The sequence below is a fragment of the Camelus bactrianus genome, chromosome 12 (assembly GCF_048773025.1).
Source record: "Camelus bactrianus isolate YW-2024 breed Bactrian camel chromosome 12, ASM4877302v1, whole genome shotgun sequence".
Classification (NCBI taxonomy): Eukaryota; Metazoa; Chordata; class Mammalia; order Artiodactyla; family Camelidae; genus Camelus; species Camelus bactrianus.
This window is the reverse complement of record NC_133550.1, coordinates 31780446-31806046: the sequence shown is the minus strand read 5'-3', so window position 1 is coordinate 31806046 and position 25601 is coordinate 31780446. Positions and strand designations below refer to the sequence as shown.

General features: G+C 42.2%; 1 protein-coding gene across 1 annotated transcript in view; it reads left to right on the top strand.

The window, feature by feature from the left end:
* Positions 1-3739: 3739 nt before the first annotated feature.
* C12H12orf75 (chromosome 12 C12orf75 homolog) overlaps positions 3740-25601 on the top strand; it is a gene marked incomplete at its 5' end in the record, with an annotated part of 32868 nt that continues 11006 nt past the window's right edge. The window contains 2 exons of the mRNA XM_074375913.1: positions 3740-4097; positions 17982-18006. Of these exons, the coding sequence (XP_074232014.1) occupies positions 3740-4097; positions 17982-18006 (383 nt within the window). The remainder of the gene's footprint in view (positions 4098-17981; positions 18007-25601) is intronic.

Genomic DNA, 25601 nt, shown 5'->3' with positions numbered 1-25601 from the left:
CAGTGCAGCCTGAAAGGCTTTCCCTGCCTACTTTTGACCCCTCTCCCCTGTATCTTACAGGCATTACCCAGAATAAATCGCTTGCACTCTTTACACCTAACTCCCAGGAAGTCAGAACTCATAGAGACTCTAGGTCATATTTCACCTGTATTCACATTTTATTGGCCAAAGCTACTCATATCTGTGTGCCCATCTTCAAGGGAGTGAGAAGACTAACCCAGAAGGCAACTAAATGTTGGGGCATATTTGTAGTATCTATCACAACTATTGACTAAGCAGCTGTTAATTATCTCCGCCCCTGACTTTTGCCAGCAGAGCCCCACTTCTGTTCAGGTGTCTACCCTGCACTTCCTGTCATGACTCAGGGGCAGACTGTAACTTACCAGAGTCAGTTATAACCATCCTATTTTCCTTCCTAGAGGTTGGATCAGGAAGGGGCATGTGACCCAATCCTGGCCAATTAAAAGGGAGAGGAGGTGTTCTGGATGCTTCTGGGCTTTAAAAAGAGACATGAAACCGGGAAAGCCCCCTCTTTGTTGCTGAGTATTGTGTGTGGTTGAGCTCTTCAGAGCTGAGGCAGCCATCCTTCAGCTTGTCAACAGGGAAGAAGAGAAAAACATAAATAAAACTCAGGCCGTTTGTGTAAGACACAAACTTTTTGTGGTGAGCCCTTTACGGAAGAAAAACCATGAAAACTGAGACTGACTGAGCTCCGTGTCTTCCTGCGTCTTGCTTTCTTTTTCTTGTCAGATCAGTTTCAGTCACACACCTCTTCTCTCTCCTCCACATCACATCAGTTCTTGTTCAAAGAATGAAAACAGCTAAATGGGATGATTCAACTGACACAGAGAAAGAAGCGAAAATTGACCAGTCAGGAAATGACTGCATTAATGATTTTCTGTTGACTCATTGCTTTTTAAAAACACCCAAATGCAGTTAGCTGTTGTCTACAAGATAAATTCCTAAGGGGGAAAAAAAACAAAAAAAAGACACTAGACTTACTCTTTCACTCCACGTTAGGTAGAGAACTGACATTTTTGGAGTACTTACTGTATGCATGACACTTTATTAGGAAATTTACATAGATTGTCTCATCAAATGATTTTGCATTGCCTTTTGAATAAAATTTTAACTTTTTCTGAAGCCCATCCTACCCAGTGTGATTTGGCCTTCCGCTTCAGCTAACCCCCTCCATCTCTGCTCCAGCCCTACCATCCTGACCTTTTTTGGTTTATGAAACATATCCAGCATGTTCCTACCTCAGGACTCTTGCACTTCCCATTTCCACTGCCTGGAATGCTCTTTCATTGGTCTTCATGTGTCTAATTTCTTCTCATCAATCAGACCTCAGCTAAAATACCCCTTTCTCAGAGGAGCCTTCCTTGGTCATCCAACCTAACATAGCACCTCTTTCTCTACCCTTAGTCACCTAGTCCAGTACCCTGATTTATTTTTTTCCCATTGCACTATAGTATCTGATATTATCTTTTATTTGATTTTAATCTGTCTCCTTTCATTAGATATTTCCTCTATGCCATGTTCACTGCTGTATCTAAAGCCTTTAGAAGAGTGGCCGGCACAAACGAGATGTTCAACAGTGTTTGTTGAAAGGACAGACAGATAGCACACTCTATAACCTTATAAGGCAGAGTACATCTTATTTACAAGGGTCAATGTCCTGCAGCCAAAGACCATCAGGAACGTTCTGGTTGTTGAACAAGTTGGGTTTATCGCTCATTGCAGTGGCAGAGAATGAACATCACGGGTAACTAACCACAAGGCATCTCAGTAACAGGGTGTCAGAAAAGGACTTAAAAGCTTTGGGTCCAAGTTAGGTGATTTTGGTTGGGGTTTAAGGAAGCGGTACTTTTCTAGATTGAATGTTGTTGGGAAGCATGGACAATTCTATGATGGAATATTCTTTTTTTGTTTAAACAAGGTTCTGGGGATGGAACCCAGGACCTCGTGCATGCTAAGCAGGCATGCTACCACTAAGCTATACCCCACCCATCGTGGGATATTCTAAATAAATCTCATCTACAAGGCAGGAGGACTGGAATGCTGCTAACACTATAACTGGTAAAAACGTAGCAGTCATTCATATTAGTCAGGATTGGGTGTTGTTTGGTGTTTTTGTGGTTTGCCAGCGACTTTGTTTTTGTCATATTCAGACAAGATTACTGAGTGGTCTTATTTTTGGTCTTACTTCCTCATAGTTATTGAGCTGCTGTCTCTGACATTGATGTTCTGTGAAACTGTCTTTAATAGGAAACCATGAAAACCTAGCTGTGAGTGTCAGGCCATTTTCTGGATGTCAGGGTCTGTTTTTCTCTTTCTTACAAGTCTCCTAGTGCTGGAGTCCAATGTCAGACAGTGAAGAAGTAAGCAAGAGTGTTGCTTTTGGCTGTTTGATAGTTTCCCCTTTTCTCCCTCACCAATTCTGTATTTGTACAGGGGTAGCCACTGAACCAAGATGGTGGAGGCCAAGGTAGAGAAGCAGTGCTTCTAGAAGTCAAACAACTCAAAAATGTCCTATTTGCCCAAGATTTAGTTACCATCTCAGCACATGCTCAGGTACAACTAATTTTCAAATGGGGCATGGTGAATCTTGAATAATAGGGCAACCCAGTCTTCACCATCACCTCAAAGATCATGTTCAACCATCCACCAGGGCCTTGGTTCTGGTTCAAGATTTTCTCTAAACACAGCTGGATGGGTTTAATAAAGTTTTTTAACCAGTATTCCAGTATCCTTTGGGCTCCCTGTATTCCTCTGTTAGCAGCCCTACTATATTCTAATTAATTTGTTTATAATCTGTCTACCTGGTTAGACTGTCTCCCTCATGCTTGAATCCCTGAAAGTTAATTTTAACAAAGGACTTGGCACAGGCTAGGCTCTCTATAAATATTAAATGGATTTAAAATGGAGATTTAATTTCTGGCATGAATTCATCTCACACAGCATTTATTGAGTCTGTCCTATGAGCCAGGAGGATATTTTGATAAATCAGATAGTCCTTACCTTCAGGGTATTAGCACTTACTTCTAATAGATTTAAGAAAAAGAAGAGCTGGCATTTATTTAGGATCAGGCACTGTGTTAGGCACTTTGCATGTATCTGAGTTATTATTGAGTTTTATAGGTAAAACAATGGATACAGTAGTGGATTCAGTAATTTTGCTCAAGTCACACAGCTATTAAGGGGCAGAGCAGGGATTTTAACTCAGGCAATCTGATTCCAGTAACACTTGCCCAACTATTAAGTTGAAAGGTGCCACGTAATTTCGCAGTTCTGTCGTTAAATCAGAGTTCAGGTTCTGGACCCAGGTTATCAAAATTACGGCAGATACTAACTTGAAGGTGGAGTAGGTTACTATGACCAACCTGGGGAAGCCCTTATGTTCATTACTAGCCAGTGTGGATGGGTGAACAGAGTGGCATTAGCTTTCTGCTAAAGCAGAAATGGATTTCGGTGTTGGCTTGTCTATTAATTATTGGGGGCCCACTCTGCTCAAAACAGGTGTTCCCTGCTACTTCCTCTCCTCCCTGCATTCTGGAGCTAGGAAGGGAAAGAGGAGAAAGAGAAGAAAAGGCAACGAGGATGTGGAGGGCGGGCGGGTGGGCATCTTATGTCGCTCCGCCTCACCCTCTTGCTCACACCGGCCACGCCCCTCAGCCTCGCCCTCTCCCCCAAACCCACTTTAAACTCCCGCCCCCTTTTAATGGCGACCAATGCCTGACCCAGGAGCCTGCAGGAGGCTGCGGATTGGCCGGCGCCCCAGTTGCCGAGGGAACGGGTGGGTCCGGTGGGGTCCCCGAGCAGGGCGGGGGCTAGGGGTATCCGCCGATTTCCGCCCCGGCCCGCCCTAGACTGCCGCGCCCAGGTCCACGCCCATCGTTGGCGGAGGGAGGGGGCCGTCCCCGCGCGCCCCCAGGACCCGCGGGCCCCCAGCTGGCCTCCTGTTCGGGGCGCACCGCCCTCCGCCTCCATCTCCGCCCCCGGGATCTGCGGCTGCCAGCTCTGGAGCGCGGCTTCCCCGGCCGGCGGTGCGATGGGCTGCGGGAACTCCACCGCCACCAGTGCTGGTGCGGGCCAAGGTGAGCGCGGCAGGCGGCTAGGGGCGCGGGGACGGCGATTCGGGGGCGGTAGGGAGCTCTACAGGGTGGGCTGCCTCTGAGGAAGAGGCCGAGAGAGAGGCTTCGAGAAGGATGCAGGGACTCGGGGCTGGGACAGCCTGCAGCCCCCTCTCCCTGTCCCCATTTTCCAGACTGAGTGGACCTCCCGGTTTTGGAAAGACCGAAAGCATGGCATTCCCCCTTCCCCCGCCGCGCAGAGACGGTCACGCCTGGACGAGGAGAGCCTGCAGGGCGATCCTGCGGAGGGATCGTGGGGATCCCTAGCGGCGGGGCTCCCCTGCAGCGGGTAGACCCTGCACCCTCCTGGGGAAGAGGGTTCCTAGTCGTGCCCAGCGTCGGTTCCCTCCTCTCCTACGCTCGCTCCTGCAGGCCTAGCCCCCAGCCCCTCGGAACCTAGAGGCTACACCTGGAAAAGTGCAGCAGAACAATTCAGGACTTTTTTTTGGAAGAGGGGTGCTAGCGAGGTTGAGAGGAACTGCAAACAGGGCTCCAAAGATTCACCCGAGTGTGGCTTGATGCTTAAGACCGCTGGGGTTCTTGTAGGGTTTCTCTGAGAAGCTGCAGTATTGAGGATGCTTTAGAATATGTGTGACAGATCTTTAACATTAGCAGTGATCCGTTGATATATTTTTCATTTTAAAAAATATTGAAACTTCTTTTTACACCACTTCATTTTTTTTTTTTTTGATTGGCAGGCGAAGTCTTCTAGATTCCCCCAGTCAGCCAGGCATTGTATCCAGTGACTTATTCCAAAACTCAACCCTTCTTTTTGACTCAGCTAGTGTCTACTGATTTTAAGAGTCTGGATCTGTTTTGAGTAGTATCTTCTGACCTATTTTAGTGTCTTTTGGATAAAGAACTCGTATCTCCTCCAATTGAGATCAATCAGATGCCACATCCCATCCCAACCAGCAAATGGGAACAGCGCTCTGATGCTGCAGTATTTCCTAGGCGGGTGTGGATGCCCTGTCAATGACTTTGTGACCTTGGGCCTGTCACTTCCCTTAACCCAGACCTTGAGGAAGATATGGTTTAAAATTCAAGCCTTTTTCATTTATTTATTTTAAAGTTTATTGTGATGTACACCTATGGGGTCAGATAAGGAGATCTGCTCATTTAATTGGCCAAGTCTGTTATTCCTCTTTGGCTGTCAGTGACCACACAGATAATATTTTAAGAGAAGGTGCAAAAACATGTGGGATTCTAGTCCTAGAGCTGTGAATGAACCCAGGTAGTGATTCATTGAAAACTTTCTCTTATAGGTAACCTTTACTATCTTGAATTAAATTCCCATCCTTGTGATAGGCAGAGAGCCACTGTGGAACAAGTCTCCAATTCCTGTAACAGTGACGTAGGTTAGTTAGCTTAGTTAGTGCCGTAGAGCAAGGACAAAATTCTAACTTGAGAGTGGCCAGAGAGCTCTGCATGGAAACCTGGAACAGAGTCAAGGCCACATCCTGCACCAGGAATTACAGTTGACCCTTGAACAACATGAGTTTGGACTGTGTGGGTCCACTTACACATGGATTTTTTTTTTTCAATACTAAATACTATGGACTACACAATCTTTGGTCATTTGAATCCAAGGCCATGAAACTGTGAATGTGGAGGGCTGATCAGAAGTTACTCTAGGATTTTCGACTCTGTGGCGGGTTGGCGCTCTTAACCCCAGCGTTGTTTAAGGGTCAAGTATATATCTCTCCACCTAACATTTACTGTGTCCCTGTGCCTTCCACTGCACATGCACCCTACTTTTAAAAAGGTTATGAACAATTATCCACATTACAAAAAAAAAAAATCATAGGAAGGATTTGTTACCGATTTCCTTTAAAGTGGAGCTAGTTTAGTTCATTTACATATTTATTAATGAACTGCTTGTCAGGTTTGGGGAGAGATGGAGGAGTACCATTGCTAAACCAGAATGGTAAGGTGGCTCTGAAATGGTAATGTAAGAAAGTGAGAAAATACGATTCTCTTTACAAATATTTGGTTGACTTTTTTTCTCTAGATGCACACCCCTAATTATATAAAAGGAGATACAGTTATATTGAAAAAAAAAAAAAACCTCTCAAAGTGCATGTCTTCTTGCTGAGGAGCCTCACTTTTGTTTATGAAGGACAGCTCCGTAAGAGCGTGCTGTTCTCTTCTCAAGCTCGCTCATAAAAATTACTTTATGTTCGGAGAAGAGCAAGATAGCAAGCACAGACTGTCAGACATGAAGGAGAAGAAAACAAACACTGAGTAGGGAGTTATTGCATCGCCTCTTTGGTGACTCTGCTCTTGTCTCTGAGTCTGGGAAGTCATTCCTTGAATGTTTCTCTGCTGGTGAGTCCTGCTGGCTAGCTTTGGGATTTGGTCAGTTATTTTCAAATTTTCTGTCAGCTGGTGGTAGGACTTCAGTTTCAGAAAGGAAATGCATCAGGAGGAGAGATGTAAGGTTAAGAAAAATAAGCCACAGTGTAAAGGTACTTCAATTTCTTTCAGTTGTGAACTTTGGCATCAGCATCAAATATGCTGCCACCTAAGCTGCAAACATATGTTGCTGTATCCAGGTGAAATGAAGTGTGTTAAATAGAGGTTGTCCCCATCCTCCAGGTAAATTTCATGCGCAGCTTCTGAAGTGTCCCAGGAGTCCTATAATTCAGTAGTCCTATTTAAGCATTTCAGAAAAAAAGGGAGAGAGTCGGTGGGAAGGGTGCTGAACTAGAGCCTGAAGAGTGAGGCTCGAGCTTGACATTGGCCCTGTGCTGGTTTTGTTACCATTTCACTTTGAGCTACAGAGTAAAAGCACACTGTGCTGTAATTGTTATGCAGTAGTAGTAGTGTTATGCAGCAATATTACCATGTTGAAGGTGAAATGATTTTCCCGGAATATTTTTCTATAAGAACACAGGAAATCCACTTTCAAAGGATACATTATCACATTATAAAATGCCCCCCAACCTGACATCTCTATTATAAGCCCTGTTTTACTCCCTAAGTAATTCAGGTAAAACCAGAAAACTGTTTCTCTTTTCCCTGAGCTGTCTGCACAACTGCCTTTCTTGGCTTATGTCTGGTGAAATTGGTTTATGTGACAAATTGGTATTTAGTAGTGTACTTGAGTAAATTTGATTCTGTATGTCCAATGTGTGGAGAAGCTAAAATGCAGTAAAATAGTCAAATGGCCAGAAGGAATCAGATCATTCAGGCCCTGGAAATTCAGGTTAGATTTCCTTTACAGTAGATTTCTAACTGTAAGCTTATACACAGTCCACCTCTATGTGCAAAGCTTTGTACTCAGGTATAATAGGAACTTTTAGGGCAGGGGTAGGGGCAGCCAGCAATGGATGACTGTGGAATGAAATCAAACTTTCCTGCTCTTGAGAAGTTGATTGTCTAAGGCAGGAAGATGAACCAGGTGAGAACCACTGAAAAGCAAATTGGAGTAGACTGTGCACTGAACGTCCAGTGCCCAGGAGGTGTTGAATAAGATGCTAGTTTAATCAGAGAGGTCTTTGGGGGAGGAGCTGAGCCATCAGTGTAGATGGGATCATGAGAACCATTTCGACTACACAAGCGCTCTCCCCGTTTTAATGCTTTAGTAAGGTCACTCTCTCAATGTAGAAATTTGATTTTTCCAACCTAGAACTGTAGTCGGAGGACTTCTTGTATTTTCCATTCAGTGAAGACTCAGTGAACTCTTCCTGCATAGTGTAGAGTCTAGACCCTAAACTATAGAGAAATATCTGCATGAAAAGAGTCTGTTTTTAAAGGATTGCATTTACTGTAGGGCAAGGGGCATTTGCTTTCTTTGGGTTTCTCTCTGCTCCCCATCCCCACCTCTCTCTCTCTCTCTCTCTCTGCAATCAGGTTCTCTATCCCCTTGTTTTTCCTTGAATATATTCCTAATTAGGCAGAGAAGTGAGCACTGCTGCATTTGAGCTGATGGTCCACAACATGCAGTCATACCCTGCATACGGTCGTATGTGTAGACTGTTAAGTGAGTCTGTAATGTAAACCAGAAAATCCCTTCAAAGTTTAGATGGTTCCAGATACCTAAACGAGCCTATTTCAGTGCAGGCTAAGGCGGTAGAAATTATTTGCAGCAGCAGGGTCATTTCAGAAGGATTCTGCTCTTGGTAGTTGAGTGAGTTGGTTAGCTGTAGGTTTTCTACCAGAGATACGTAACTGGCAGCTATCTGACCATAACTTTGTGTGCAGTTTATTATTCGAATGTTTCTATAATCGTTCTTCTGGTGATTCACATAATAGTCTGAGGTGGCGAGAAGGAGGAATTTAACAATTACTTATCTTATTTTATCAGTGTACCTGGGGAGGCACTGTAGTTCTTTTGCGTCTAATTATTTAGGTTAGTTATCTCCTTATCCTCAATTAGATAATTGCATTCTCTTCTTTTGACGTAGCTGTATGGTCTGGCCTTAATCTACATCTGTAAGTGGTAGCACTGAAATTGTGCCACTGTGCTCAGCTCCAGGTCACGTGGGGGGAAATAATATAAACTAGTTCTTTGATATCAGCAACATTTTATACCTTGTGCTACTTCCCCCAAGCTCACTAAGGCCTCAGCCCCACAATCTTCTCTATTCTTTAAATATGTTCAACTCATTTTTTTTTTCTATTTATTTGGACACTCTTTGCTGGAGAGCCAATATTTTGTTCTCCTTCCCCAAACGTAGACCTCGTGAGAGCCTCATGCATCTTGTTCTCAGCTGGACCCTCAGCCTCTAGACCTGTATCCAAACTTGCAATGGAATTTTTTGGGTGTTAAAGTTTTTTTGTTGAATGAATAAATATATTGGGGAAGCAAAGAAGATAGAAAATTAAGTCCTAAATTGTGTGAGCACACTGTGACAGATGTAGCACTGGAGAGAATGAAATAAAACCTTAAGCAGTCAAGGAAGCCTGCTCGAAAGAAGTGGGACTCAATTTGACGTTGAAGAATAGGTAAGATTTGGATAAGCAGAGAGCAGAAGGGAGGGCATTTTTTGTGCTGTGTGAAAACACAGGGCCAGTGTATTTCAGGGTAGTGACCAGTCTCTGACTGGGTTAGTAGTTCATGTTGGTTGCAGTGTGTTGGAAGTGAGAATGGTTAGGGTGGGCGCGAGGAGGACGGAGAGGAGGAGAGCCTCAGAACTGAGAGAAGGCTCTGGAGCCAGAAGGCCCCAGTTGGAATCCTGCCTTCTTATCAACTGTGTGACCTTGGGCAACTTGCTTAAACTGTACCTTAGTTTCCTCAACTGTAAAATGGGAGAGTAATTATAGAACCTACTCAAGGTTAAATGAGCTAATACATGGAAAGTGCTTAGAACAGTGCCCCATATAAGTACTTTATATGCTATTTATATTATTAATATAGGGAAAGACATTCATGGCTGATGAAGAAGGAAAGACCCAGCGGATAGAGTGACATAATTTAAAGCTGCTGTCAGGAGTCAGTGACGTAGAGGGTCATCAGTGAGTGGTGGGGGTGTTGATGTCAGGGACCCCCGGAGGCCAGCCTGGCTGAGGATGGACCGCATGTGACAGAGGAAGGGGGAGGGAGAAGTGAAAATGAACTCAAACTGTTCGAGCGAGGGTGACTGGCAAGGGATGCTGCTTCCTCTAAAGGGAAGGCGGGAGGGCGCCAGTGGTCCTTCCACTCTTGGATATACCATGTCTGACGTGATGTCAATGGCACCTCTGCTCAGACAGTTCCCACTGATGCAACAGAATCATGAGATTCGCTTGCTCCCAAGAGTTGATGTGAATGGTTTGTAAAGGTGACCCAAGTTCTGCCATGAGCTACTTACAGCTCAATCAAGACATGGCTTAAATTATAGCAGGTAAATGTCAATGTGTTAGCTTAGGCCTCTGTTTATTAATTTTTACCAGCCTAGACTGTAGCTGCTCAGCAAGGACAACCTGTAAGCAAAGAGCTTCCATGTTCATTAATGAATCATTTTATTGGTGACAACATGGATGGACCTAGAGGATGTTATGCTAAGTGAAACAAGTCAGACAGAAAAAGACAAATACTGTGTGTCATCACTTGTGTGTGGAAATAGTAAAGCCTTTGTTGTACACCTGAGATTAATACTGTAGGTCAAGTATACTTTAAACATTTTATATTTCTAGGACACCTTGACCTGAATGTTTTTCTCCATGACTGAAGAAATGACTTATGAATCTGTATTTCTTATCAGCTTATTGAAAAATAAACGTCACTTCATATGAACTCAAGAGCTGTTGTTCTACTTCTTTCGGCCAAGTTGAGGCTATGACATAGTTTTAGAACTATTACGGGTCAGAGGAGACATAGCAAGCTGCACAATTAAAGGGAATTTTGTTTATTTTTCTGTAGTTATGTTTTTACAGTTCTCAGTGAGACGTTTTTCTTTTATAAAAGAAATAAAGAGTAAAACGTTCCTACATATTTGTATTATTTCCCATAAGAGTCATAATCATTTATGTTTCTGATCATTTATGCTGAAAGAATGATTTGTAAATCTTTAGTACCGTTTAGAAATTCTTCATGGATGTAGTTTTTTTGGTGTGTATTTTAAATTATCAGTCTGAACAAAGAGATGCAATTTAATATGTGATTTAGCAATTCATTTACTTGTGAATATTCTAATATGTCACATAAACTATCAAATGCATAGGTTATAGTGATGAAAAAGGCATTAATAGACTATGTTTTCAAGTGTAAAAATGTATGTGACCTTTCTTTTAAAAGAGAAATACTTTGTTTATATTAGAATTTGGCATGTGTGAGGAAACCCATAACAATAAATACAGGATTGTGAACAATGTTGAAAACATACTGGGCGGTGCAGCTCAATCTTTTTAAGTTATCAGACTGATGAGATGGTGAAGAAACGTCTGTCTATAGGAACCGAGGTGTTATGTGTATCTACTTAGCACAGCTGATCTGACGTGCGTTGCAGCTGCCTCGCTTCATCATTCACTAGGAACAAACTTCTGTCTGTGGCGTGTATGATATGTCATATTGAATTTAATTCTCCCCAATTATTAATTTTGCTGTGCATTACTTTTCAAAAGAGAGTTTCTGGTTTTGAAGGGGTGGAGGAGGACAGGGATAAGCAGGTGTAGTGGGTTGAAGGGTGGCCTCTCAAAAGATGTGTTCGTGTCCTAATCCCTGGGACGTGGGAATGTTCTCCTGTTTGGAAAGAAGGTCTCTGCAGATATGATGAAGTTAAGGATGCCGAGGTGAGGAAATCATCCTAGATTATCTGGGTAGGCCCTAAATCCAATGATAAGTGTCCTTATAAGAGACAGACGAGGAGAAGACAGAGATACAGAGGTGATGTGAGGACAGAGGCAGAACAGAGAAGCAGCCAGGAATGCCAGGGCCTGTTCACTGCCCCCAGATGCTAAGAGAGGCCTGGGGTGGATTCTTCCCTGGAGCCTCCACAGGGAGTTTGGACCGACTGACCCCTTGACTTTGTACCTCTGGCCTCCAGAACTCCGAGAGCACGTATTTCTGTTATTTAAGCCACTCAGTTGTGGTGGTTTGTTCCAGCAGCCCTACGAAACTGATACAGAAGGCTTTTCTGCACTTGTTTGGGAATGGGATAAAATTAGAAAATAAGAAAATATAGTTTAAAAAACTATACTTGGAATATAAATAATTATTTGTTGAAGCAGATACAGCACGGTTCAATCTTGGTGTGATTTGTGAAGGATTTCAGAGCCTCAGTTACTTATCAGAGCACCAGATGTTTATAAAACGTGGAGAAACATTCTGAGAGGTGTCTTCCCTCCGGACACCATCGACTTCCCCAGTTCTCTGACACTAACTGGTGTCCTGCGATGCAGGTCAGTCCTGACTGCCGCCTGGAGCTAGCGTCAGTCACCGCGGGTTTGAGGGCTCAGCCCCTCAGATGCTCTCACCTCAGACACCAGGAGCTAGTACTGGGTCCCCAGGTTACCTGCACTTCTGTCTGCCTTGGCAACAAATTTGGGGGTTCCTACAGCCCTCCTCATGTTTGATAATTTGCTAGAATGAGTCACAGGAATCAGGAAGGCACTTTGCTTACTGGTTTAAACAGCAGTTTATTGTAAAGGACACAGGTGAATCACCAGACAGAGAGGAATTAGGGCGATGGTAAGGCTCCCAAGCGCAGGAGTCTCTGTCCCCATGGAGCTGGAGTGCGCCCCCTCCTGGCGCTTGGGCGTGTTCGCCAACCTAGAAGCTCTGAACCCCATCATTTTAGGAGGCTTTATTACATAGACAGGGTTGATTAAATCATGGGCCATTGGTGATGATCTCTGTCACCAGCTCCTCTTTCTTATGGGAGGACAAGGAATGGGGCTGAAAGTTCCAAGCTTGTAATCAGACTGGGCTTTTCTGGCCACCAGCCCCCATCCTGAAGCTGTCTAGGGTCCTGCCAGGAGTCTCCTCTTTAGAATGAAGGAGGCTCCCGTCTCCCTTATCACTCAGGAAATCCCAAGGGTTCTAGAAACTGTGCCAGGAACAGGGAACACAGACCAAATATCTTCTGTGATTCCACAATATCAGATTAAGTTTTTAAATGTTTGAATAAATTGGGTTTGCTATGCATTTTTAAGTGACTGAGACTTTTGACTTCAGGACTCATAAATAAAAATTTTTAAATCTTTAGACAAAAGTAAAAGGTGTACACAATCATGGGGAAACGAAGTGACACTGAACCACCACCAGTCTTTAAGTGTTAAAGAAACAGTTACACTCAGAAAGAGATGTTCTTCCTTACATTCCCGAACCATTTACCGTGACTTTTTGTCCCTGGAACTCTATGTGTTACTTTTCTGAGAGCAGACCTTCCCTCCTTCCCTTCTGTTTTTAGGACGATATTTAAAATTACAATTATCATTAATAAAATTTTGGAAAATAGTTGTAAAATCTCGATGCACAAAAATTCCAATGGTCTTTATAGTTTGTGGTGCTTTTATTCCATAAGAACCATTGTTACCTTCCTTCCATCACTGTTCCTCCTGAGGCCCTTATATTAATGCACCAAGGCTGTATTTAAACAGTAAAGAGTCCTTTTGGCTAGAAATGAAGTGGTACTAAAAGGGATAAAAGCTCTATCCCAGGGGCCTAGAAAGAAGCTGATACACTAGTATAAATATTTGTTTAATAAGTGCTGAATCTCATGAACCATCAACACAATTTAAAGCAAATGGGATTTTGCCACTCTGAATAGTTCTAGTCAAAGTATTTTTTTGCATAAATTATCAAGAGTAGAGTTCTCCATCTGGTTAATTTTCATCAATATATAGGTGAAGTGTGATTAAAATATTGTAGTGAGGGTAGTAATATTTTTTCTTTTAGTTCTAATGATTTTATGATTTTGTACTTCTGCAAAATAAAGAGCTATTTCACATTTTATACACCTAGATATTCTGATAGTTTTGCCCAGGATTTCAACAATTGTAATTTTTTTTCTTTTTCTCTGAGAAGTTCTGTGTTGGGGAGTCATGTTCTACCTGCCCTGGTTATAAGCTTATCATGAATCCCATGCTACCTTGCTTCTAAGATGCACATTTTCTTCCCTTTTAAAAAAATGAAGCGCTTCTGACTTCTTGCCCTGCCTCACCTTTGCAGTTATTAAATAGACGGTGCCCTTTAAATGAGGGACATTTGGGAACAGAAGAAATGATCTGCTGACTTCCTTTTGCAAGGTAACGCCAGGCATCTGTCTGCCTTGGGCCTGCTAGGATGTTAGATGGTGAACCCAGCAGGGAAGAGGCCCCGAGGGTGCCAGGAGCCTGGTGCAATCAAGGTGAAGTGGGTGGAGGGTTCCTGGTAGCTGTTCAAATAAATGCTTGTGGTTACCAGGGGAAACGGGGGAAGGGAGTGATAAATTGGGAGTGTGGGATTGCCGCATACGAACTACTATGTACAGAACAGATAAACAAGGTCCTACACCTGTATAACACAGGGAACCATATCCAGTGGCTTGCAGTAACCTGTAATGAAGAATATACATCTGTACATGCATAACTGAATCACTATGCTGTACACCAGAAACTAATACAGCATTGTAAATCAACTATATACTTCAATTAAAAAAATGGGAAAAAATTTCTTCCCTAATTGAAAAGCAAAAAATAAAATAAGTACTGAGGAGACTAGGTGTGGTTGTTTTGAAATGAATTTCACACATGTTTCCTGTGCTTTGTCTTCTCAGCTGCCTTTGTCAGGCCAAGTTTAGAAACTGAAGCGGAGTGATTTACTGACAGTTTAACCACATACTGAAACAGGAATTTTACTTGGGTCTTCTGCCTCCCAGTTCCACTCTGTTCTACCACCCTGCTGCCATCCCTGAGATGCAGTGGGATGCCCTCCCTGTGGGTGGTGCTGGGTGGCCCTTCATCTCTCAGTGCTGAGCACTGTGGTCCTCAAATTATGATCGCTTTCTTTGTAAGACTTCACAGAAATCAGTGTCCTGCTCCTCTGCTCTCCCCTCCCCTGTCCATGACAACCCTCCCAAACATTCCTCATCTTTCTCCATGAAAATGAAAATAAGAAAATGAGGAGATTATTTTCTTTCTAAACGTTCTTCCAGTTTCTCATGCTTGTTTTAACTCGGAAATACAGTGTTCATTTTTACGGTTTTTGGTGGCACTAATCCTTTGTTTATTTTTTCCTATCAAAAGACTCCACTGTTGTTATGTTAAGATTTTTTTTTTTTAAATTTTAGGATTTTTTTTTTTTGGCTTTATCTCAGATTCCAAAGCGATTTTTACTTAAATAACTTTAATGATAGTTGTAGAGCAGGAATGTTCCTCTTTCCTGAGTAGAGAAGCTAAGTTTATTACCAAGTTCAGGTTTGGTCAAAGCCTTCAAAGAATTTGTTCGAGGCATAGCCTTGATTACCTTTATGCTCTGCTTTGAGTTTGCAGTGTCACAGATCCTATGTTAATATCACTGGGGCATAGTTCTGACAATTTTGGCAATACCCTCTTCCGCAGACTTACTTGCTTACATTGTAGCACATTTTCCTTTATTTTCACATCTCTGTGACTTCGGCAGAAGCTATTTTAATTCCCATTTCATAGATATGAAAATTGAGATTATGGAATATGTGACTGCTAATAACAACTTACTGAGCTATTTTTATGTGCCAGACTTTGTGCTATTTACATTTTTTGGTAAAATTTATTATTATTTTTTTTACTGAGGTGTAATTGACATATAGCATTATACTGGTGTCAGATGTACAATGTAATGATTCTGTATTTGTCCACATAGTGAAATGATCACCACAGTAAGTCTAGCTACCATCTGTCAGCCCATAGAACTAACTTTTATGATTATACTCTCTTGGCAACTTTCAAGTATGTTCTACAATATTCCTGACTGTAGTCACCGTGCTGTACGTGACATCCCCATGGCTTATTTATTTTGTAACTGGACGTTTGTACCTCTTGACCCTCTTCACTTTGTTTCGCCCCTTCCCAACTCCCTTCCCCTCTGACAACCAGCATACCTTTCTCTATACCTATGATTTTTGTTTTAATTTTTTTGCCACTTGTTTTGTTTTTTAGATTCCCCATATAAGTGAAATCACACGGTATTTGTCCTTCTCTGTCTGACTTATTTCACTTAGCATAATTCTCTCAAGGTCCACCCATGTTGTTGCAAATGGCAAGATTTCACTCTTTTATGGCTGAGTAGAATGCCATTCTATTATCCTATCCTCTTATATCTGCCTATCTATTATAGATATATAACTCACATCTTTATTCATTCATCCATCGATGGAAACTTAGGTTGTTTCCAATCTTGGCTACTGTGAATAATGCTGCGATGAACATAGGTGTGTAACGTCAAAATAGTATTTGTGTTTTCTTTGGATAAATACCCAGGAATGGAATTGCTAGATTATTAGTAGTTCTATTTTTAATTTTTTGGGGAACTTCCATACCGGTCCGTACTGTTTTCCATAGTGGCTGCACCAGTTTACATTCCCACCAACAATAAACATGTGTCTCCTTTCCTCCACGTCACTTGCCAACGCTTGTTATTTGTTCTTTTTGATAATAACCATTCTAACTGAAGTAAGTTGCTATCTCACTGTGGTTTTGATTTGCATTTTTCTTTTTTTTTAATATGAATTTAAAAAATTTTTTGGTTTATTTTGGGGGGGGGTGGTAATTAAGTTTATTTACTCATTTATTTTTAGAGGAGGTGCTGGGGATTGAACCCAGGACCTTGTGCATACTAAGCATGCCCTTTACCACTTGAGCTATACCCTCTCCCTTGATTTGCATTTTTTGATGATTAGTGATGTTGAGCATCTTTTCATATACCTATTGGCCATTTGTATGTCTTCTTTGGAAAAATGTCTATTTGGAAATGTCTGTTTTCTTTGGAAAAATGTCCATTGTCCATTTAAAAATCAGATTGGTTTTTCTTTTGCTGTTGAGATTTATGCATTCTTTATATTTAGGATTTAACCCCTTATCAGATATGATTTACAAATATTTTCTCTTTTAATTTTGTTGATGGGTTTCCTTTGCTGTGCAGAAGCTTTTTAGTTTGATGTAGTCCTATTTGTTTATTTTTGCTTTTGGAATCAGATCCAAAAATCCATTGCCAAGACTGATGTCAGATAGCTTATTGCCTGTTTTCTTCTAGGAGTTTTGTGGTTTCAGATCTTACATTCAAGTCTTTAATCCATTTTGAGTTAATTTCAGTGTATGATTTTAAGATAGTGGTCTAGTTTCATTCTTTTGCATGAAGCCGTCCAGTTTTCCCAACACCATTTATTGAAGAGACTGTCCTTTCCCCATTGTATATCCTCCCTCCTTTGTCATAAGTTAATGGACCATATATGTGTGGGTATGTTTCTGGGTTCTCTATTCTGTCCTATTGATGTGTCTGTTCATGTTTTGCCAGTAGCATACTGCTTTGATTGCTATAACTGTGTCATCTAGTTTGCAATCAGGGAGCATGAGTCCTCCAGATTTGTTCTTTCTCAAGATTGCTTTGGTGATTCAGGGTCTATTGTGGTTCCATAGAAATTTTAGGGTCATTTGTTCTATTTCTGTGAAAAATGTCATTGGTATTTTGATAGGGATAGACATCTTTTAAAAACCTTGACAATAACCTTTGAGAAGGTGCTCTTATTTCCCTCATTTGACACCAGAGGGCAGTGAGGTTGTAAGACTTTAAAGGATACCTAATGCCATGGAGCTGATCAAGTTGGAACCCAGTTCTGTGTTGTTGAGGTAAGGATAGTAGAGGGAGGAAGTGGAGATGGGCCTGTGTTGTGGGCATAGGATCTGGGATAAGTGATTTGGAATGGGATCCAAAAGAGACGGGTTGTTTTTGGTGAGTGGGAAGCAGAAATGAGAGGGTTCAGTAGCACAGAGGAGCAGAGTTAGAAAGTTACGTAACTCCTTATGGAGCTGGGCTGGCGTCCTTAAGACTTCCTGATTCATTGAGGACATCTTTTCCGTTTTGTCTTGTGACTTTACTTTGTGGTTAGTACGTAGGGTGATTTATACCAGCTTAGAAGGTGTGTGGCTTAGAAAATATTTCTCAAATCTGTCTGTTAATTTATCTGTGAAATGAGGAGATTAAATTGGATGGCCTATAATACCCCTTTCAGAATCAACACCTTATAATGTATAGGAATTGTTGAAAATGAGCAGAATAAATTTGCCTAAACCTAACATTTGGATTTCATGGTTTTCCTGCTCTCCTTTTCTTCTTTTGAAATGATCTTTCAAAAAATCATATTCTCAACTCAGCTCTTCTAGAATATTATTTTTGTTGGGTATTGGGCTTAAAATTTTTGTATCGATACTATCAAGATAATGAAAAGCTATCTTTCTTTTCCCCCTTAGGCCCTGCGGGAGCAGCTAAAGATGTGTAAGTACTTAATAAAATGATTTTTAAAATTCTTTATGAGAAAGACACTGTTTTCATGGTTATGACCTTTAGATTATATGTCGGTTTGGCTGAAAATACATAGAAATACTTTCTGTACTGTGTACAAATCACGATCATCGTTTGGTTTATACCTGAAGTGCTATTTGAAGAACGGGACTATTTGTGACTTTTCATTTTAGCCTTTCAGTTTCCTTAGCACTTTAAGAAAGGGAAGTGCTTAATTGTGTTTCTGTCCCACCTTTTATAGAGGTTTCTTCTAATTGAAAGCAAGCGATTATGGGAGAATTAAGCATCTAGCTCCTTTGAACATGCAACATCTTAGACATAGCCCACAGGGAGAGACGGGAGCCAAGCATTTACCAAAAAGTACACTGAATTGCTTTAAAGTTGATAATGAGGTACTTGAGGAAACATATATGACCACTCAAGGTAGCCCATATTGAGTTGGACTTTAGACCATCGGACACTTAATAAAGGGGCATCTCCCTCTGAGAGGTTTCTGGAGCAAAGGAACCCTTTCAGCGTTTCCATCATGCCCCTTTCTCGCATCTTCCTACCTCGAATCTGGATGTAATAAGGACATGGCAGTCATTCACTATGTAAGATTGTTTGTGGACACACCAGGAGAGTGGGCTCAACCTCCGTCCCACCCACCCCAGTCAGTTTGGATGTCAAGACTGATGGTGCCACACACGCACCACAAGGGCATGAAAGCTGTATTACTCATGTAATGAGGCTTCCTGGGGAGAGCAGGGTGGGGTCCCAAACTGGTGCCTTCAGTTTGAGTGAAGGAAGGGGGTGAGCGCCTTGGTTTTTATTGCAGTGGGGGAGTGGGGCTGGGGCGAGGGCTCCTGTGCGTGGCCAGAGGTGTGCCTGCTCTGTCTTCCCCACCAGACAAAGGTGGGACTTCCCGGCTTTCTCATCAGCTTGCACAGGTGTGGGACAAGAGAAGGAGTGGGGGACTTGAAAGCTGTCATGCTCAAAAATAGAGTCAGGCTTTTTCTTATTACAAAGAGGAATCCAGAGAGATTAGAATAGGGTTGTAAAATTTGGGGGGGAATTAAATAAACGTTTTATATGGGACTTTAGGTACAAAGGAAGCAGTAGAGATTGCTTCAATCTCCTGGTTGCAGTGTTCGAGTTTGTTACAGTGTTTTCAGTGTCTTCACCTGTGCCTGTTACTGCAGTCTCTTGGTCTCTCCTTCAGTCTCCCTTCCATTTCTGTATGTTGTTGCAAGGTTAATTTCTCGCCCTTTTAGAACAGCTGCTTCAAACCTTTGATTATTCTCCAATGCCCACTGGATTGAGCCCAGAATCCTTAGGGAACAGGGGGGCCATTTATATTTCAGCTGCACGAGGTGGAAGGAAAACACTGCAGTCAGGGAGTGAACGAGGCCAAGGGTGGAGAGGTGAGAGGTAAGCTGATGGCCTGCTCTGCGAGCCCACCCTCTGGGGCTCAAGCTGGCCTCATGCTTTCTGGCTCAGCTCCTTGTGTGTGTGTGTGGTTTTTTTTTTTTTTTTTTTGCTTGTTTATTTTGTTTTGTTTTGTTTTGCAATTCCCTCTGCCTGGAATGGCACTTTCCCCAATTCTGTAAAAATTCTATCTATTCTCCTGGGTTTATATTTTATCCTTTATGAGAACTTCCTGGATCTCTACTGGATAGGGTGTCTCTCTCTTCTGGACTTTTACAGCAGTTTGGACCTCACTTGTGATACATCATATGGGGCTTATGGTCTAGTTATTTATCGACTTGTCTTCTCCCCCCTGGGAACTGAGAGACATTGCCACTAGTTATATGTGTCGTGCTTTGGACATAGTGTTTAACCAATGAATTCCATCATTTTTCTTTAAGGAGAGGTTGATTTCGTGACTTCGCCTTTCTTTTGGAGGGATGGGGGTGTCTAAGAAGATTTAGTGATGCCTTTGTGGACGTTGTGCCAACAGCATTAACTACCCGAGGATGTGAGAGGGCACTTAACTCTTTTTAAAATCCTGAATTCTCTAGATTTAAACTTGCTGTGACTATGTATACCTTACAGGTTTTATAACTGAAAAAATATAACTTGACTCAGTAAATGACCCTTTTAAAAATATAGTAAATTTAATTGGAAAAAGTTAAAGAATATTATAGTATTACTTTTTCTTGAACAAAAGGTATCTTAAAACACTTCTTTGTTTTTTTTTTTAAAGCAGAAGTTATAGACTTATAAATCTTGGCCATAACATTAGGGGGTGCCATGAATGAAGGGAGAGCTAAGAAATTAAGGTAATTTAAACTTTTATTTTGAAGATTTAATTAAAAATAAAATCTAAGGAGACTGATCCTGAATCAAAAGAAGTGGCCAAACTCAAGTAATGGGTGGTAAGGGTACAGAACTTCAAATAGGGCAACCACCATATTATACAGACCACAAAAAAGTCTTTTGGGGGAATTCTGATTTTTTTTTTTTAGAAGTCAGAAATACTATAATTACTTCCTTAGTACATAATAAAAATCAGTTGTCTAGGGAAGGTTTGGGATTTTTAACTGTATCTCCCTTTTCCTATTTATTTGCCTATTTTTTATAGGCAAAAAGCCACGATATAAAAACAAGTAAAATGATATTTCTGCCCCAAAGTAGATCAGTGTCTACTGAGGTCTAAAGTACAGTGTGAGAATTGCTCATTGTTAAAATAGTCACAATTTAATGCTAGTCTGGGTCTTAAGGGGGGCACAGGAGTGTGTGTGGGGAGTGGAAGAGAGGCAGCCCAGGGCGGGAGAAGGAGCGTGAGAAGAGGCAGAAGAGAGCCTTACTCTTCTGGGAAGAGCCGGCAGAGGTGACAGGTGAGGCTGATGGGCTGGAGCCAGCTTGTGAAGGACCTTTGGTGCCAGGCCAGTAACCGTACTTGGTTTTTATGCGCATCCAAGAGCCATTAGAAATTTTCAGGTGGGGAATTACATGACCATGTTTGAACTTCAGGGCAGTGACCCCCAAAGCAGTGGGATGTGTGAGATGGGGCTGAGGCCACGAGAGGGGCAGACAGCAGACAGTACCCGGGAGAGGAGCGGAGCTGATGCATTCAGGGAGCATTTGGAAATAGAACTGGGAAGACCTGTGGAAGGACCGAATGGGGATGTAAAGGAAAGGAAAACCTGCAGTGAAGATAACCCTGTGCTTTCAAACTTGAGCCAAGGGAAGGGATGGCTGATAATCTGAAGAGGTCGCATGGACTCAAGGGAGAAGAGGAGCCACTGGATGTGGTGTGATGGCCTCGCTGGTCCCCGGGGGACTCGGTTTCTGTTGAGCGGTGTGAGTGCTAATGGAGTCAGAGTGGAAGCGAACGCGGGTGAGAAAGTGATGCCTGGTCTTTCATTTTACAGTGCTTGGCAGTAAGGGGTGGAAAGATGTTGATAGCTTAAAGAGGAAGCATATTTTAAGAAACATATTTCTGTTATCAAAGTAACACTAAGGAAACTTGGAAAGTGCAGAAAAGCATTTTTTTTTTAAAGAAAAACAACCCAGCTATTCTCTTACTGCCAGAGACAATCATACACTATTTTCTTCCATTTCTTTGTGATTAATTCTGCCTAATTATGTGTAAGGATGATTTTGCATATTAAAGTCTATTTTTCTTATTTATTTATTTATTTACATGGAGACTAGGTGTACCATAGCCGAAAGAGTAGGAACCAGTAGAGGGTGGTTTGGGGAGGGGTTATCTGTGTGAAGGAGAGAATAATTGATGGACACAGATCCTAGAATGTGCAAGGAAGATTAAAAACCCAGAAAGTTTACCTTAGAAACTTGAGATAAGGAGGAAAGCATGGGTGAAGATATACGGAAATTTAACCATCATATTATCAGGGAATGTGTATCAGGGATTGTGACTTTTTTTCTCTCTCCTTTTCGCTTCAAAAGGAAATCACAGTGCAGTAACATACAGAGCAAAACAAATGAATTCAGTGCAATGATATTTGGCTGTTTTCACAAACCTGCAACATCAACCATGCATTTATTTTATGTCAGCGAATTATCTTAGCTATTTGGCACAAATAGGTTGTGTTGGGATATTTTTGGTTGGAAATGGCAGAAGCCCAGCTGAAACTGGCCTAAACAAACAAACATAAAGGAATTTATTGGCATGTGTGATGGAAAAGCACCAGGGGTTTGGCCCCAGTCACAGCTGGATCCAGGTGATTGAATGGCAGGAGGAAACTCTCATATCTCTGCTTTCCTGTTTTGGGCTCCATTTTTAAGGCTGCTTTCCCCAAGTGGTGATGGAGATGGCCAGTTTGTAGCTCATCAACTTAATTCCAGTGGAGAAAGAGCTTCTCTTTCCCTGTAGTTTGATCAAAAGTCCTAGGGCCAGGCTCTCCCTGGCTAGGATGTGGGGTCACGTGCCTTTCTCTGAACCAGGCAGTGGGCCAGGGAATGTGGGGTTCTCATTGGCCAGGCCTGGGTCATGTGCCCACTGCTAGAGCCAATCAGTGTCATTAGCCTCACTTAACATATGACCAATCCATGGGAGAGTGGTGGTTCCCTCACCAAGGAAAAATTGGGATGCTGTTACCAAAATGAGGGTTAGGCAGGAACAAAGCAGGTTCTCCATGTAGGTCAACTTTCATGTTATTTCAGAAAAATCTTCTGATTTAAATTTTAAGATTATTTTTAGGAATTTTACAAATATGTTTCAAATAAGAGACAGCATTAAACAAGTTGACTCAAATTTTATGTTTGCTGTTGAAAATAAAAATCTTAGCCACTCAATTTGAATAAGGTAATTCAAATACTTCTTTCAGTTAAAACTTATAAAGCGACATTTCATTAAGTTTTTTTCCTTAACAAAGCAATTTTATTGTTACGGAAGGTAATAACAATAGAGACAAATATCTTGGAATGAGCTAACATGAAACGTGTTGAAGTTCTGTCTTAAAAAAAATTGAGTTTTCTCCTGAGTTTCCTTGGAATCCTTTATAAATTTCCCGTGTCTAGTGCACATGTGTTAACTGATTCCTCTCCAACAAATGGCACTTCTCCTCTGTGAAGTGGCAGGCAAGGCCTTCTTCTGAGGGTGAGGAGGATGGGGTGGAAGTAGCATTGAAACAAAGAAAAAGAAAAAGCATGCATTTTGGAAGCAGAGAGACCTGTCTTTAAACTTCCCTCTACCATTGACTAGCTGTGTGATGTTGTATCCTTAGTCTTATCTATAAAATTGGGATAGTAACCATTCAGGGTAATCATTTATCATTGTCATCATCATTCTCAATTTAATGGCACATCTTTACTGAAAACTGCGTTGGTATGATTTCCTGCACTTCATTCAGTCCCCGTGACAGTCTGATGGAGACAGTGCTGCTGTTTCATTTTACAAACGAGGAGATGGGACACAGAGGTCAAGTAACTGCGCAAGGTGGTTACTGGTGCAGTATATTCAGTATCCTGATAGTGTGTGGCATTATGCTTTGCTGCTCCCTGCAAATGGTAGCTAGAATTAGGTGGCTGAAGCATTGTTGAAAAAATTTGGCAGTGTCTCTGTCATGCATCCCTGATGGCAGAAGACCCAATACATGGAGAGCCTTGCTGTGGTTAGAAATCTTACATTCCCACTGGTTGCCCATCAATACATGGGTAGGTTTTCCTCGGTGGGACCCAGTGGGACAGGAGCAGGCAGGGAGAAGGCAGTTGAGTGGATTCATTCAGGGATAGAGAGGGATTGGTGGTGACCGGCAAGTGTTGCTGAAATGCTGGACTGAAAGGCCCAAGTTGGAGAGGGGGAGGGGAAGCCCTAAGGGGCTGATGAACCAGGAAAGCCTGGACGGTGGGTGGACTGGAGGCTTCTTAATCAGTGGGGGTAGGTGGAAGATTTTTTTTTCCCCTAAGGAGTGGGATTGTCTGTTCTAAAACATCAGAGGTGAAACAGTTCCAGGAACTAAGCTCCACGGAGCACCCATGGGAGTAGTTTTTGGAGTAGCAATAAAAGTTGTTGGGAGAGGGGAAGTCAGGGAAATGTGAAGCAAGAGGTCGATTGGGTGATTTTCATGGGATTTAAGATTGTCTAAGATGATGATGGTTAGGAAGAAAACCTTTGAGTCAGGGCGAAAATCTCCGGTGCACCTGGGGCTGTTATGACAGGGTTCTGACGACACAGATGAGAGTTTTTGAGTGGAGGTGCAATTGGCCCCATCTGAAAGTGCTCTTTGGGGAGGTTGGGGGCATTCTGGCCCATCTCCTGTTTGGAGACACTGGGATATGGGAAAGCAAGCTGCTGCTTCTAGGGGTTTCAGGAAAAGCAATAGTTGCTTAAGTAGGTGGAGAGAACACTCCTGCCTGCCTTATAGCGAAGGATACTTCTACAGCCCATGTTGAAATAACCCAACACTGTGTGCCGCTTAGAAGGAGAGCTGCAGAAGAGTAGGGAAATTGCATTTTAATTCTTGATCCATTACCCCATACAGAGTGAATGTTACTCATGTTCTCCAGGAAGACATTCTGGAAGAAAGAAAGGGACCAGTATTGGCCCCAGGGGCCCATCCAAGGAGACAGACTTACAGCTAACTGTCCAAAGAAGTTTTGAAATTGTGAAGAAATGAATGAGATTGCATATAGGCCCAAACCGTCTGTGTTAAAATGGTAATTCTGTTCAAAATCACATGTAATGAAATGCTTGGTAGAATTGGTTGGAACCACCCTAAAAAGCAGGAGCCATCATAAAAACACATGATAAAGAAAAACGATTACACTTGATCTGGAGGACTGCAGGGTTGGTGGAAGTAAACATTGCCCATTATAAGACCTGTGCCAAAAGGTGGTCACGAATGGTAACAAAATGCAGATAATTGGAGCCACATGCATGGTCTCCTGAGGTTTCCATGTTGAATGTGTACTATTTACAGATCCCGAGTTTGGCCTCTGTAGTGACACTGCAAATATGGAAAAAGAGAAGATGGCTGGCTGTTTCTCTGCATCTTAGATCACCACTAATAAGAATAGCTCTATATTTAGAACATTTTTCTTGATGAACAAGTACAAAGTAAACCATTGCTTTGCCACATAACTCTGTTGTTTTGGAAGGAGAGGAAAGTGAGAACTTTCTGAATGTTAAGGCAAACTGGAGCCACGATGAGTGAGGAGATGTTAATTGGAGTGGCTGGCTGCTGCCCGGGGTTTATCGTCTGTGTGTGTTCCCGAGAGCGCACAGGGTGTACCCACGCCATGGTTCCATTGCTTTGCCTTTGAACCCTTTTTGCAGGTCGCTTGGGATAGCTATTTTATACACCCCAGAAGCTAAGCAAATACAGTGACGAAAATATTTCGCTTACAAAGTACTACTGAGGAAGAAAAAAAGCAGTGGTTTGTGTTTGACATCGTAACTCTGAATAAGGTTTCTCTCCATTGAGGTGATCATGTAAGATGGAAATCAGAGTGGTATAAACTGATGGAAAGGTTTAGATGTTCTGTGCGGATATTTGGTTCTAGATAGATATGCACAAAATACGTGAACGCAAAGAGGGCAGGGAGAGGAACGCCCACCAGCCCCAAGGAGCAACCACAGACGGATGGCTGGTTTGGAGGCAGCTCACTTGTAGGGAACT